This window comes from Anguilla anguilla, chromosome 3, assembly GCF_013347855.1.
Source record: "Anguilla anguilla isolate fAngAng1 chromosome 3, fAngAng1.pri, whole genome shotgun sequence".
Taxonomy (NCBI): Eukaryota; Metazoa; Chordata; class Actinopteri; order Anguilliformes; family Anguillidae; genus Anguilla; species Anguilla anguilla.
In genome coordinates, this window is record NC_049203.1 from 61,274,964 (window position 1) to 61,290,681 (window position 15,718).

Genomic DNA, 15,718 nt, shown 5'->3' on the forward strand with positions numbered 1-15,718 from the left:
GAGGCAGGAGCGCTGCTACCCCTTGCCGAGAAGTGCAGACCGATGTTCACTGCTTGCACGTGATAAGCGCCAAGACGCTCTATGTGGCGTCAAACCATTCATTTCCAATGGAAGATGCGTTGACGCCCGACTAGGCTTAAACAATAACATAACTTATTTGAAGTAGAAGTGTGTTGTGTGGTGGCATACAAGTAGTCAGCTTGGGCTATCAGGTGTACTATAGTTTTGTTTGCTATTCTGCATTACCGCTAGTAACACAGAGCCAAGATAGCAGACTTAAACACAATGATTCATACGTTATTGGTTTACTGGCGCAAATGACAATGAACTGGCCGTCTACTATTATCACCATTTGGTTTCCAAACCTCCGGCTTCCTGATTGATGACGCAAAAAGTTCCAACACCTTGTAACACTCGATTCTTCTAGTGTGGTGTATGCAGTGGTCAATTCTTGTCATGGTCGTGTCAAGAGTTTTTGGGCGTATGCATCATCCTATCAGAGCTGCATCCTATCGAAGCATCCAGGGGTTGGGCCGACCCGCCCAGCGAATTGCTCTGGTAAATAATGCTTACTGTCTATTACATTTTACCGGTGTTATAGGGAAAGTCAGGTTTAAATTACCTGCTCGGCTGCAGGTTTAGGCAAAATGCTTACTAAGTGAAACGAGGAGAGCTTGCCTTTTATAAACAGCTAGCTAATGTTAGCAAGGTAACTACTAGGTCAGCCTACAGGCCCCCGATGAGCCCCAGAAAAACAAGCTCAGTCATGTGACTCATTTGATAATTTTATTTTTTTAAACAATATTTTAGCATATTCAAGACGATTTAACAATGAAGATTCAAGTTTCCAATAAATAGGCACTTCTTTGTAAATCAGCAGAAACAATCCAATAAATACAGCCTCTTAAGTAATAAAAATAAAATATTTTTAGATCCAAACAAGCATTTGAACATTTTATGTAAACATACAAAGTAAAGCAAGTGAAAACAACAATCACCATTTCCGATGTACTCAGTGAATAATAAAATTTAAAAAAAGTTATCACAAACATATTTATCAGCTCATACTGAACATCACTTTCTCAAACAGTTGATATCCTTAGCCAGCCGGCCACAAGCTGCCAAGACCAGCTTTGCTACAATGTGCAGTTTCTCAATTACAGAAAAATTGAGTAGACAGACTAGTGACTAGTACTATGAGGAAGGCAGTGTCCAATTCTATGTTGTCAAAAGATAGTTTCCTTGTTGGTTAGGCTCAAATGGAAGGAATGGTGCAGGCAGGTTGACTCCGACTGGTGACCATTTGTCAAGCACGCGGAAAATACTGGAAGGACGTCAGAGGTCTGTCTCAAAATCCATTCAGAGGGGGGTGGAGCTGTCCGGCTGGACCGGTCTAACTCACTCCACCGCTCTGAAGACCCTTGGCAGGCGTCCCACACACCTGGACCTCTGCCTCCGTCGCAATGCCTCTTCTTCAAGGCTTCCTTTGTACAACGTGTCATAGTGCAACACAGACAAATACATTCTTTGGTCTCCTGTGGTCCCACAGGCAGTACAGCACACGTACGGTGTCAATATTTGTAAAATCGACACACAAAAAAAACTCATCAAAGCAGCAATTCTCCCTTTTAAACCACACGGGTGTTAGTACTGCAACCTGGCTTCCCTCGAGGCTCCTGCTTGAGAGCGTAGCCTGAATACCGACCAGGGCGAATCACGGATACGGCGAAGAATTCTCAGGACAGCAAACAGGAAGTCTGAGGGGAAGTGCTAGCCAGCTGCCCCGTTGCCACGACACAAGACGCAGGCCCCTCTGCAGAACAGCCTAGAACACACTGCCCGAACCTGAAAGGGAGGTGGACCAACACGCACAGCCCCCCACCCCCCACCCGCTCAGGCGGCATCCGTGATATCATCGAGAATGTCCGTCTCGCGGTCAAGCCCCAGCTGGCTGGTGAGGTCCGGGGGGGGCGGGACCTGCGGCGTGAGCGTCAGGGAGACCTCGGCGTGGGGCTGGGCGGCGCCGTCCGGGCGGCAGCACACGCAGCGCAGGCAGTCCTCCACGTTGCGGCCGAAGAGGCGGCGGCAGGGGTGGCAGTACTGGTAGAAGAGCAGCATGAAGAGCACGGCCAGCGCGTAGCAGACGATCAGCTGCAGCACCAGCATGGGCGCGCACACGTGCTCGTAGTAGTCCGACCTGAAGAAGTACCACAGGACGACCAGCACGATGTTCTCGGCCAGCCGCACGCTGTAGTAGGCCGCCAGCCGGCCCCAGCGCTGCCGCTTCTCGATCAGGTCGCGGTGCGCCAGGTCCAGCTCCACCGCCGACCAGCAGAAGATGTTGATGCAGGCATAGAGCAGCGTGACCAGGCACAGCACCACTGTGGTGCCCACCTTGCTCAGGTCCTTCTCCAGGTTCTCAGGCAGCGAGGCCTTCCGGGTCCAGAACTCGGCCCAGGGGAGCAGCAGGAAGAAGGCCAGGTTGCCCAGCACGGCGGGGGCCACCCAGTAGGTGAGCGCGGTGCTGCAGAGCACCAGGGCCGCCACGCGCGTGGCGATCTCCAGCCCGCGCCACAGCACCATGCACAGGTACGCCGCCGGGCGCAGCCGCACCTTGTAGTCGTCGTACTTGATCTGGATGGCCAGCACACTGCACACCAGGGCCCCGTAGGTTATGGAGACCAGGGTGATGCCCATCAGGACAACTGGAACACAGGAGAAGAGCTGCTTTCACCACGGGCCCCTGACATTCAGACAGGGGTGCTGAGGGGTCTCTGAAAACCTGGACCAAATAGGTATTTGTAATCCTTTAACCCTTTAGACACCAGTCAGACCCCTGTACGATACTGCCACTGTTAAAAATGTTTTTAATGGAAACGCTCAGAGACGTGCAGGAGTGTATCCAGTTTTTCATGCAACGGAAATACCACAGGTGTAAGGCATGTACTTTATGGGGGGGAGGCTACCTCACATGTAAGACATGGGGGAGCAGTCTCTCGCACTTGTAAGGCAAAGGGGGAGGGGGGGGGGGGTCTACGTCACATGTAAGGCATGGGGGCGGGGGGGGGGGGGGGGGGGGGGGGGGTCTACCTTGCGGGGGGTCTACTGAGCATGTAAGGCATGGGGGGGGCTACCTCGTGTAAGGCATGGGAGAGGGGGGGCTACTTCGCGTGTAAAGCGTGGGGGGGGGGGCTACTTCGCGTGTAAAGCGTGGGGGAGGGGGGGCTACCTCGCGTGTAAGGCGTGGGGGGGGGGGTTCCTCGTGTGTAAAGCGTGGGGGAGGGGGGGCTACCTCGCGTGTAAGGCGTGGGGGGGGGGTTCATCGTGTGTAAAGCGCGGGGGAGGGGGGGCTACCTCGTGTGTAAAGGCTGTTTTATACTTCTGCGTAGTCTGCATAGTTTGCGTAGTTTGCGTTGTGTGCGGCACTCGCGAGCGGGCAGATCATTCATACTTGTGCGGCATGCTGCACAGGCTGTGCAGGCTACGTGATTAGAATTTGTTACTGACAGTTATAGTTCTAAAGAAAATACCTTCATTCATATTTCCAAACCTACTAAATACTGCACCAATGACCAGAAAAATGCTTAGCTAAATGTAACTTGTTGCAATGTTGCCTATCGGTTTTGTGAATCAACTGTTAGGCTATAACCTGTTAGCCAGAGCGGTATGCCAGTGACCTCTTGTCAGCAGTCAACTAATCATCTTCTTTACGGCGTACACGGGCACAGGTTGCCAACTATGCGCTTTTAAATTTTTGAGGAGGTACGCGGTTGCGGTCTGCAACCGTCGCACATGCCTCACATTCCGCCCAACCCCAACACAGACCCATTTTTACGTGTACTACGCAGAAGTATAAAACAGCCTTAAGGCGTGGGGGGATGGGGGGGGCTACCTTGCATGTAAGGCGTGGGGGGGGGGGGGGGGCAGCCTACCTCACGTGTAAGGCATGGGGGGGGCAGCCTACCTCACGTGTAAGGCATGGGGGGGGCAGCCTACCTCGCATGTAAGGCATGGGGGGGGGCAGCCTACCTCGCATGTAAGGCGTGGAGGAGGGGGGGGGGGGGGTCTACTTCACATGTAAGGCATGGGGAGGGGGGCAGCCTACCGCGTGTGTATGGCATGTACTTCTCCTGGATGGTGGCGTACAGCTGCAGGGTGAGCTGGGGGGTGGAGCCCAGGAAGGCCTGGATGACGGCGGTGCGTTTGAAGGCGTTGCGGTGGGCCGCCAGCTTGCGCTCCGAGTGGCTGACCTCCCACTCCGTGGGCGTGCCCCCGCCCATGCTCAGCCGGATCTTCCTGCTGATGGTCACGTACGGCTCCTCCTCCCTTCCGGCCTGGAAGTACACCATCAGAGCCTCCACACACCTGCAGGAGCCAGGCAGAGACGGGCAGGAGAGAGAAGCGCAGACGAGTCACAACAGTGGAGCAGCAGACTCACTGACACTGCATCATCCGCTCAGTATGCGCCATCACCCTCATCACTTACCAGGGTGACTCATAGAATGCGCATTTGTAATGTTATTTCATTTACTTGATATCGCAAGGAAAAACAAAGAAGAGGAAGGTCTCTCAAACTTGATGAAAATGATGCTCATTTACAGGACCGTGCAATTATCAGAAATGCGGGAAACGCATGCCGTGGATGCCTTAAATAACCTTTTTCAGATGCTGCGGCCAGAAACAGGAATGTATATTCAAAATATTGTCACTTGATTTAAGGAAGCCAGCGCCCGACCCACCTAAATCAATCAGTCAGCCAATCAACAGGGAGTCTGATGTTCCGGAAGCTGACCCAGAAACCAGTCTATCGCGATGTTAATCAAATCAAGCTGTCCCTCATGCTTAGAACCTGCATTGCCCTCATGATAAGTGACCTGAACTATCTGGGCAGCATGGTTGATTTCCCGGAGTTTGAGATCCGAGCGGATCATTTACAATATTCAAAATGTTCAAGACAATCCAGAGCAGAGTATTCATTTGCTCGATATTCACCCAGGCAATTCCAACAATCCATCCATTATCTAACCCGCTTATTCGTGGTGAGGAGCCTATCCCACCATCCATTAGGTGTTATACATTTATAATTGTGAAAACACCATGAAATTAATCTGAAAACACAGTGTCACTGTACAAACTGCTTTTTGGAGTTACTTTAAATGCATTTTCTTGCTTTAGCATTTAGACCATAAATACTGAACGCCCCAACAAGCCACTATAACGATGGCCGGTCATCAGGACCTTCTATAATTATGAACTTATCCTTCTGTGCACCGAAACTGAGCTAGCATAGAAATGCATTAAAACTTAAATCTAAAATATGTCATAAAATGAACTAGGAAATCAATGTCCACAAGATGGCGCTCTAATGCAAGGCATCTTTGAATTGTCAAGGGCTGGTGTGTTAGTGTTACTGAAGCATGGGTTTAGTTCATTGGTGTTCAACATGGACACACTTTAAGGACTGTGTACAAAAACCTCCATAATTCAAGATTAATTAAAAATATCAAAAAAAATAAACATTTATTCATGTTAAGATCTTTATATTTTCCAGAGTCAACTTCAAATCCTAAAATGTAGCTACTTACATCTATGCAAACTAATCAGTATAATGGAAGACCATTTAAAGACCATTTAAAGTTTAAAGAAAAGTTACTTAATTAATATAGTTATATTCAGTTTGTTTTGTTGGTTATTTTAAAGGCATACTATGGAGGATTTTGACCTTAAAATATTATAAAATAACCATGCTAAGGCACATCTATGATGCACGGGCAATGTCTTTCTTTACTTTCTGTTTGCTGAATGCATCCACCTTTTCCTATATTTGTTATTTTAAAATGGATTCAGGACATTTCTGGGTGTGGCACTGTTTTTTGTGTGGGGAGGGGTGGGTGTGGCTGCAGAGCTAGCTAGCAAAGAAGTCCAGATACAGTGACGCAAAAAGACAAATCGACAGGTTTCGTTCAAGAACTGTTAACCTTGGAACTTCTTTTCCTCATTGGCGTCAGCTGAAGTTAGCCGAAAGAATTAAAAGTGACGTGGAGTTGGCTGGTTTTCTGTTGGACCTGTAAGTAAGGTTATTAGCAGTGTGAAGCTAGTGACAGTAAGGACTTTCACAAGGGTCTGAAATGTTCAAATTCAAAGTTACAACGGTAAAACCGCCATTACATTCAACATAATGGAATTAAGCTATAAACAAATCTGCCTTCTTGCTGTTGATCACAGTCGCTCATTTCACAGTACTCATGTTACCTCTAGCTACCCAGCTAGCTACGTTAGGTGGGGTAACTAACTCGGCCTAAGTAGGTGGGGTTGAAAATGGAGGAGGGGACTTTTTTTATTATAAACACAGGCTAAGAATTTGTGAATAGTATGCCTTTAAAAATTTATTTAGCATTCCCTCAGCACTTTCACTTCTGCTGAGAAGTTGAGGTAAATGTAAATGGAAAGCACCTAATGTAAAGTAGGTCACAAGTTGGAAGGCCAAGTTCATCCTGTTTTTCATATGACATCATTTTATTTGTTGAGGAAGGACAAAAAAAAAAAAAAAAGAATACAAATCAGAAGCGCCCTGGGGCTGGGTTTCATTCCTAAGTGCTGAGCTATGAGAAACTACCCTGCTTAACTGCAGCCCTTTACACCCAGAGAGCACAGCTGCTACGGTGGAGTATCTTATTCACCTCTCTACCACCTTCACAGCAACAAGCAGGATACCTCCTTAGCCAAGTGTGAACGGCAGACTACGCTGTACAGTAATCTGCTGGGGTCAATATCCCATTTTAGGGCCTTCACTTACAGCCTCTATACTAGACTTTGGTTTTGGATCAAATCCTCTACTGGCTGCATTTTTAACAGGTGTTCCATGCAGGTTCTGTAGGGCGTGCCAGGCCAAACTAGAGATATATATATATATATATATATATATATATATATATATATATATATATATAATATATATATATATATATATTATATATATATATATATATTTTAATTAGTCATTGAATAACTATTAACTCATGATAGGGGTCCCTTGGATGCTAAGGCTGTTAAAAGTGCCATGAAATTGAGTTCGAATATTAGCTTTTGTAATTAGTTAGCGTTCGAATATATTCGAATATCATTTGCCTATAATTCACAAAAATAAGCTGCTTATTGTCGGGCGCAATATGCACGTGACGCTCCCTCTTAATTGGCTTGTGCGTTATTTTCCACAAGCGGGCAGTAGAAGAGGACATCGGTGAACTTTCATACTAGGTACTACATCTGGGGCCTCATTTATAAAACGTATTTTAGATCAACGTTGTGGCGCGTACGTGGAAAATCACGTCAAAGTAGTGATTTATAAAATTTCTACATGACTCGATTTGACCGTGGAAACGGTTGTGGCTCTAGGTCAGGTTTCACTTAACGCATGCAAGTTCATGTTATAAATGAGCCCACTGCAGCTTCTATAACCTAATGCGCAAATGAATAAAGCACTTTCTCGTGGATGTAATTTGCCACAACTCGGCATTTATTAATCACAATAATAGAGAAATGATTGTTTATAGGAAATCCGTTTATTTCTAACATAAAAACTATTCAAACGGCTAATACCTGTAGCCTGTTTCTCGTGGTATTTGAATACACCAGACTTGCTCTGCAAAGCTTGCACGTAACTCTTTTCTTGTCCTTGACCTCGCCAGTTATGGCCAAGAAGCCGAAAATTCCCCAAACAAAGCTTACCAGCTAGTGGGACCAACTCCTCTGATGGTGGTGCCATTTTCACCGTTAGTTTTCAATATTTTTGATGTGACGGAGGAAGTAACGTTAGCACAGGAAATGAACTTTGCGTGCATTAACATGATTCGCCGCATGAAATTAAAGCCTGTATATTTATGTTAATTACAAAAAGCGGAATCAAAAACACGGGATCCAAAACTAATAGGCCTATTAGAATGCTCAAATTTAGGTTCGAACTTTAAAAAAAAGAAAAGAAAAAAAAAAAGAAAAAGATTTTCGAATAGTTTTCGAACTTAGAATATTTTTTGACAGCCCTACTGGATGCCCTCGAGCCTGGGTGGGGGTCCCTGGATCAGAAAAGGCTGAAGACCCATGCTCTATGGTATTGTTCGGCTGTGCACGACTGCAGATAGGGAAGGTGCACTTGAGCAAAACTTGGCATCACTTCGAGCCAGAAGCATTTCCGTTTTTAAATGGGGAATTGTTCAGTGTCTGTTCTATTTAAATATGCAGAACCACATCCTCTTTAAAGTGCACCTTTAAAAATGTTTTTAAAAAGGAAGCTCTTCCATAAAGAAAAAGCATCTTGGCTACTAGGATACTAATTTGCTTCTGTACCTTATCTGAACCCAAGTGTCATTCTCCAAATAACATTGTTAAATATGGCCAAGAATCACTGAATTGAAGTCATTTTCAGAATCACTGATTATTTACTGATCATTGGCAATCACATAACACATTTTCAAAGCCCGAACAGGAGGTGGTCATTTTCACTTGGACAGATGATACAGGCCCCACCAACTCTCAAGTCTGTGCTTGTAAACGCTGCTGCCTTCATTGACCTACTCAGGATTTCCCTTGTTGTAAATAGCTCCCTTGTCGAGTTATGCACGTCTGAACTGCTGGTCATAAATCAGCAGGCACGGAAACCGTGGTAACCCAAGGAACGCCGGTGGCCTGAAGTTCATCTTTCCCCCGAGCAGGATGAAGCCAACCGTGCCCCACCCAGTGAACTCCTGGTCACAGTCCGTTAATCACATCACTTGCACTCAAGCCAGCAGGCAACTTGCGCAGTCAACTTAATTTTAAGTTGCTCTAGTAAAGAGCATCTGCTAAATTAATGTAATGCAATGGGCTTTTATACCCACCATTTGCTACATTTATCTACAGCAAAGAGAGTGCAAGAAAACTGCTGAACACGCTCGCCTGATTCCCAGAAATGGCATGGACAGTGCACTTGCAAACAGTGAAAATAGGCATTTTATGATGAGCTCACAAATTCCTGGTTTCAGATTCATTGTACTGGCAATGAGCCATGAAATATTTATTCCTTTAAACGGTTCCAGCTGACTGGATGTGGAGTTAATTTGACTAAATAAATGTACACATACACAATTAAATAGGACAGTGACACAATTTTTGTTGTTTTCGCTCTGTACTCCAACACACTGGATTTAGAAATAAAACCATTAATATGAAGTTGAAGTGCAGGCTGTCAGGTTTGTTTCCAGGGTATTTACATCCATATGAAGAGATCCGTGCAGGAATTACTGCCCTTTCATACATAGCCTAGTCATACAATCGGTTTATGGTTGTGAGGATTATGAAACTTCAGCGGGCAGTACATTTCAAACAGTGTTGTTGTGAACACTTATTTAATCTCACACCGCAGGTAGGCTATAGTTTTGATTAACAAGTTGATCTAAAACTATTATAGTGGCAAAACAATGAAAGACAGGTATACATTTGGGTTTATTTGAAAATTTGAGAGAAAACAACAGAGTAAAAATAAACAGAAACTGAGACTGTTAATGGAATCAAACTATTGCATAAATTAATTAGTTAGTCGCTGATCACCTAATTAGCACAGCTTTATAACTGCATTGTTTCATATGAAATATCTGTTTGGTACCACAATCAGGATGGAAAACAGCAGTGAGAGGAAGCTCATTTACCCACAGGCAGAATTACATTCCCGGGCATCCTGACTCAGAGTTTGCTTCCAGATAGATAAATATAGAGCCTGCATCAATGCTGCACGCCAACCATGATCCATTACACTGGTCTGCCCACTGCCAGGCACTACAGACCCAATTAAGATTGTCTCATTTTCAGGAGAGGTGTTTTGCCATTGAAAAATGATGCAATGAAATGATGTTGTAAATGTCAACTTGCACTGCTTACACAACAGCTTACACTACCTTCTACCGAAAGCACTGGAGATTTCATCATTATACACCATTTAAACTTGTGCACGACCCAAGCCAATCATCAACCATTTTATATTTTCCCAATGTACATTAAGATTAAGAAACAATAATACATTGATTACACAGAAATATATATCATGCATCTTCAAGTTTCAGTTTCACATAGTTACAAACATTACAGTCCGTACTGTGGGGCTCTATACCGCCTCCCTGACGTCATACGCTGAAACTATCAATTATCAGATATTATCACAGTTTCACTTCTATCATTTCCACTGGTTACTAGTTGGCTCAATTAGGTAATTATCAATTTTGCTTTACTTTAAACTCATTCGTGTCTTTAAAAAAATATTACTTACAAGACATAGGCTATGGGTTGTGCATTTTGCAAGTGAAAAGAAAAATACTCCAAAACAAATTTTATACAAATGTCCCAATGTCATAGCCTGGTGTACACCGGCTACTCAAATCTAATAGGCCCACTTATCTTCCTTTGGAAAAGGTTGTCAAAACAATGTCCACATCAACGTCTAATCAACAACAGCCCAAATTCCCGTGAGAACGCATCATCCTGCCCTCCGTCCACCAACTTCACCAATTCCATAGTTATTAAACCAGAATAAATATCCCGAACTGTTGTCAACTGCGAAACCTCAATTTTCTTGAAAATGAATAGCCTACATCTACTTGCAGTTTTAAAGTGTTAGACAAGACATCCCGGCAAAGACACAGTGAGGGTCAAAACATTACTTGTAGGCTACTCTAACGAGACATGATTCATTCGCATACCTGAGTATCGGTCCCATTTGTAGAAGATGTAAGAGAAGGACAAGAGGCCGGTCTCTTCCCAGGTCCCGATGTACAAAAGTCAGCGTCAGCTGAGTCAGCACCGAGGGTACTAGCATGAAGGTAATGGTCAGCCCCAACCAGAACTGGTCGTCGGTCTTGTGGTACATACTACAGAGAACCGCTGCGCTAACGAATTCGGCACAATACAATACGGTGGTAATAACAACGCCAAAAGGAGGGTGAATGCTGCTGTGGTTGACAACCACAATGGGCCGGTTTGAAGCCGGCTTGTGGCTTGGTTGATACTGTTGGTATTCAAAAATATCGTTTTCGGTTCCTTCGCACTTAACAGCCATAGTCATTTTCCAGTTATTTAAAAAGCAAAAGTCCTTTAGCTAAGTGTCGCCAAATGGTTCATTTTGTAGTTAGCGAGACAACCGTACTTAGATCCAAGTCAGATAAAATTGCCATGTCTGCAAACCGCACATTTGTGAACATAGACGTTCACACAGACAAGGCGTACGCCAACTACGAAACAGGCTAACAACGCTCTCTATACTAGCTAGTGCCAAATATGTTAATCTAGTCCAGCCATATATGCAATTTGTTAAATATTTATAATGTAGCCAAATATTTCTTAGTCTTAGTAACGCATCCAACTGGGAAAACGGAGATATAGAAAAGATACTTCAGTGTCTTCGCAAAAGTTACTAACAAGCGATTAGCTAGCTAGCCAAGTAACTTTTTAATTAGCCGATATCGAGCTAGCTATAAACTTAACTAAACGAACACAGTGCCCTGTGTGATATTAACGTAAGACGGATGGCTCGAATTTAATTAATTGAAACCACTCCGTTTATATATCAAAACAAGGAAAGCGCCTGATTTCCTTACTGCAATATCTAGTCCACGCTGTGCGTTATAGTAAAAGCGGTTAGCTAGCTAATGTCACCAACGTTAAACCGTTCAAACGAGCCGCGTAAAAACCCCACAACATAGCCTACTACAACTACAAATTATGTCACAGCTCGCAGTCCCAGGTGACGGGCTCAATGCCCCCATTCAACAGTGGCAAAAAAAAAAATCTGTGGTGTACACTCCATCCAACCTGTCGGTCTCGGTTACTCCCCTCTTTAAGTCCCATTTGTCATACTTCGCGGAGCAATGCAGTAGCTAGCCGGTTAACTCTTGGTGATCAGTGAAGGCAGGTGCGCTCCCCGCATGTTAGCCAAATCAGTCGGACTGGTTTTCCCTGGCTTGTGCCCTCGGGTCCTAGTGCCCTTGGACCGTTAAAACGGAAGCGTGTCAAAAGGCTGGCGTTTGATGCGCGCGACTGGGTTGTCTGTTAGTAAAAAAAGAGAAAAAGAAACAAGCTTTAACAATAGTTCTCTTAATCTCATGAACAATAAAACTAATAACAAATAAATGCATTTCCCGACCTCGATGGTACACCTCTCAATGTAAATATGTAGGCCTAATTATATTATGATTCAAACTAGGCCTAACACCCATTTTTAAGAAGCCAGGGGCAATATCTTATTAAGTGTTCTTCAGCGGAAACATGTAAAGTGTCTTGGGATCACATCTTAATTCTGTATGCAATAATAATTCCAAAAAGTCCTTACAAAAGATTTGTAAAGTTAGGAGTAAATTGGTTTCTCAGCATGCGTTGCCTAATCTTGATATGGTAATAAGTACTAATTGCAGCAAGCGTTGTTTCTGATTCAAATCCTTGCCTTTTTTGAGGCAGAGAATAGATGTGAAAATTAAAGTTTTCTTAAGATTTAGTTTCCTAATAATGAACTTAGCATGTATTAATTTGTTCTTTGGGATACCAGAAATAAGAACTCTACATTTGAGATTGTCCATTGTTTCCATAATGTTGCCACAGCTAATTGTATGAAACATTGCAGTCAAACTCAAAGCTGTCCTTACTTCTAATAGTATCCATACTATTGTATATTTTGAATTATTGAGTATCAAGGCAAAACTTCAGCTACCATTTTTTGCAGTCTGCATCTTTTTCTGCTTTTGAAAGGCAATTTCATTACTCTGGGGCAGGCAAGAGATCTATAATTAACTCATGGGTGGAGTTTAGTGTTAGTCTGTAACTGCATATTGCCCCTGCAGTCAGCCCCAGTAGTGCCCTGTAATGTAATACTGCTTATGTTGATCCATCGTTCTCTCTCCCTAAGTCTTTAAACAGAGTGTGAATATTTACCCTCCTAATCTGGCTTACTGATTCAGGATGAAAAATAAAAAAGGACACCATAACAACAACTTGTAAAATGATTAATTATATACAATACCATTTAGAAAGGCAAAACACTACAAAAATGTGGATGCACAATATTTAGTATAGGTGGTCCAAAACTTACCAACCTCATGAGAAAATACATTTTCTGTGACTCACCCCTTATTAAATATGTAGCCATAAATTTTGTTCAGACATGGAGTCAATTTCATTAATATGGATCAAAATAACTACATGTACCTTTTATCAAGTCCAATGAATGCAACAAGTGCGGTATTCAAGAACTACAATATACACTACACAACAAAAAACCTCCAGCACTTCCGTGACCCATAGTGTGGGAACTTGGTTTTGTGAAGTTCAGCCTTCAGTGTCTTCAGGAAACACAAAACATTACCATATATGTCTTTAGGAATGGCAGTTGGCATACCGTCATTGGTGTCACAGCAAAATGACGGAGGGTTGTGGTCAGAGGACAGCAGTTAAAGGATATCCCTAAATGGGTGGAGCTGTACTGACATACAGTAACAGGCTGAAGTATGGAGGCAAAAAGTAGTTATTAGGTGTTCCGCTTCTGTGATGTCTTTTACACAGTCACATATGCACCTTACACAGCCACATTAACCAGGAAAAAAGTAATTGTGAAAATCCACTATAGCCTTTTTTCACTATACACCCAAATATCAGTGTTTAAGTGAAGTGCAGTTGATTCATTATTTTTGGCGAGTCAAAGGGCCCTCTTTAGTTTTCATTTTTTTAAAAAGAAGACTTACTGCAAGTTTCTTGCTGCAACTAACGCTTTGGCGTTGTTGATTTTTCAAATCAAAAAGAATGCCTGTCACGTCAAAGAACCCCCTTTCTTAACTTTTGCTTGTGTGTAATGCCATCTAGTGGTGGGAATTAAGTAAATAAATGTTCTGATAAGAATGCGTGTTATCCGGGCTCCAGAATTATTGGCACCCTTGATAAATATGCACAAAAGATGCTAAAAAGATGCTAAACTAAAAAATAATACAGTTATTGACATAAGCTTTATTTTCCAACATGTGTAAACTTTCCCTTCAGTTCAGACCACAGGTTTTTTGATGGAATTTAAGTCTGGAGACTGAGATGACCATTGGAAAACATGGATGTTGATTTCACTTAAGCATTTCTGTTTAGATTTTTTATGTATGCTTGGAGTCATTGTCCTGCAGGACAATCTAGCTATGATCAAGTCCTAGCTTCTTAGCAGAGACAACCACATTTCTGCCAGAATTTTCTGGTACTTTGTTTAATTTATTGTGCCATTGATCTAAAATAGTGCCCCGTGACCACTGCCAGCAAAACATCTCCAAAATATCAATGACCCACCTCCATATTCAACAGTTGGTATGAGGTGCTTCTCCTGTATGCATTCCTCTTTTGCTGCCAAACATGTCAATGGTGTGTATGGCCAAAACCTTCAGTTATGGTCTCATCTGACAATAGCACTCTCTTCCAGTCATAATTCCAATGAGGTTTGGCAAGCTCCAGATTCTTGGTTTTGTTTATTGTGTTCAGTAAGGGCTGTCTTCGTGCCACCCTTCCAAAGAGTTAGTTGGTATGGAGGTGCAATTTCATGTTTTTTTTAGACTTGTTGACCGCAAGAAACAAACCAATCTCTGCAATTCTTAAACAGTGATCCTTGGGTTATTAATGGCCTCCCTCACCATCTTCCTCACCGTCTGTGGGGACAACATGCACTTGCTTCCTCTTCCTGGCGAATTTGCAACCATTCAATATGTTTTACACCTTTATATTATTATTGCCCTGTGGCAACAGTTTGGGGAAGACCCTTTCCTGTTTCAGCATGATAATGTGGACCAACTCTGTGACAATTCCATAATATTGAATGAGGTGCTGGATGTCAGGTGTCCACATACTTTTGACCATGTAGTGTGTATATATATATATAGCTTGTATATACACACACACACACACTGTATATTTAGGCTGAACAATTGTGGCCACCAATTGTAACAAAACATACAGTGGTAAACATATAAAACTAAAAACTTTTGCAAAAGTAAATGTTTAAAGTTTTCCACCAAAAAATACAAATACGATTTACAGTTGACAAAAAGACAATCCAGACAGTGGCAAGCATCACTGCATTATAGATACACAGGCATACACCAATATAGAAGACTAAAGTGTCTGGCTGCTATGGGTATTTTCCCACAAAATTGGAATCTAGGTATCTGAAGGAGTGAATAGGCAACTTATGTCCACAACTCGTGTAGAACACAGGTGGCATACAGAGCACTGGGAGGTCTGGCTATCCATTTTGTGAATGAACACAGATATAATGTCATTCACTTCAATTACTAGTGACACTGGTCATGTGACTTGACCCTCTACCTCAACCCAACACACGTTTACAGCTATTAATAGTCAGTGGTGTCACCAGATGCTACAAGCAGCTTGCCATATGGTGACACACCTATCATGACACTGACCTACACTCATCCTATTTAGAATATTCTGACTATCCAATGGAGAGCACAGCCCTTAGATGAATGACACAAATGATTGGCAGACAAGAGGAGCCTGCGTTTCCCAGACTGCACCATCTGTATGAGGTGGCTCGTGGATTATAGGAACGATTTGAGCCTGATTAGTTGTTAGCTGAGTGGCGCAAAATGTCGGAGATGAGGCAAACACAAACAAGCACATGGATATAGACATCCTACTGTAAGTAAACCAGTTTTTCCCCCTT

General features: G+C 43.4%; 1 protein-coding gene across 2 annotated transcripts; it reads right to left on the reverse strand.

Annotated features, from left to right (window-relative positions):
* Positions 1-772: 772 nt before the first annotated feature.
* xkrx (XK related X-linked) lies at positions 773-13,342 on the reverse strand. Of its 2 annotated transcripts, none has more exons than XM_035411744.1 (4): positions 13,219-13,342; positions 10,725-12,066; positions 4,106-4,365; positions 773-2,705 (listed from the first exon to the last, which is right to left on the reverse strand). In XM_035411744.1, exons 2-4 carry the CDS (start codon positions 11,084-11,086, stop codon positions 1,894-1,896), a joined length of 1,434 nt encoding a protein of 477 aa, XP_035267635.1. In that variant the 5' UTR covers positions 11,087-12,066; positions 13,219-13,342; the 3' UTR covers positions 773-1,893. The 2 variants fall into 2 exon arrangements, with proteins under 2 accessions (XP_035267635.1, XP_035267636.1); XM_035411745.1 differs by having other exon boundaries at positions 13,138-13,317.
* Positions 13,343-15,718: the final 2,376 nt, after the last annotated feature.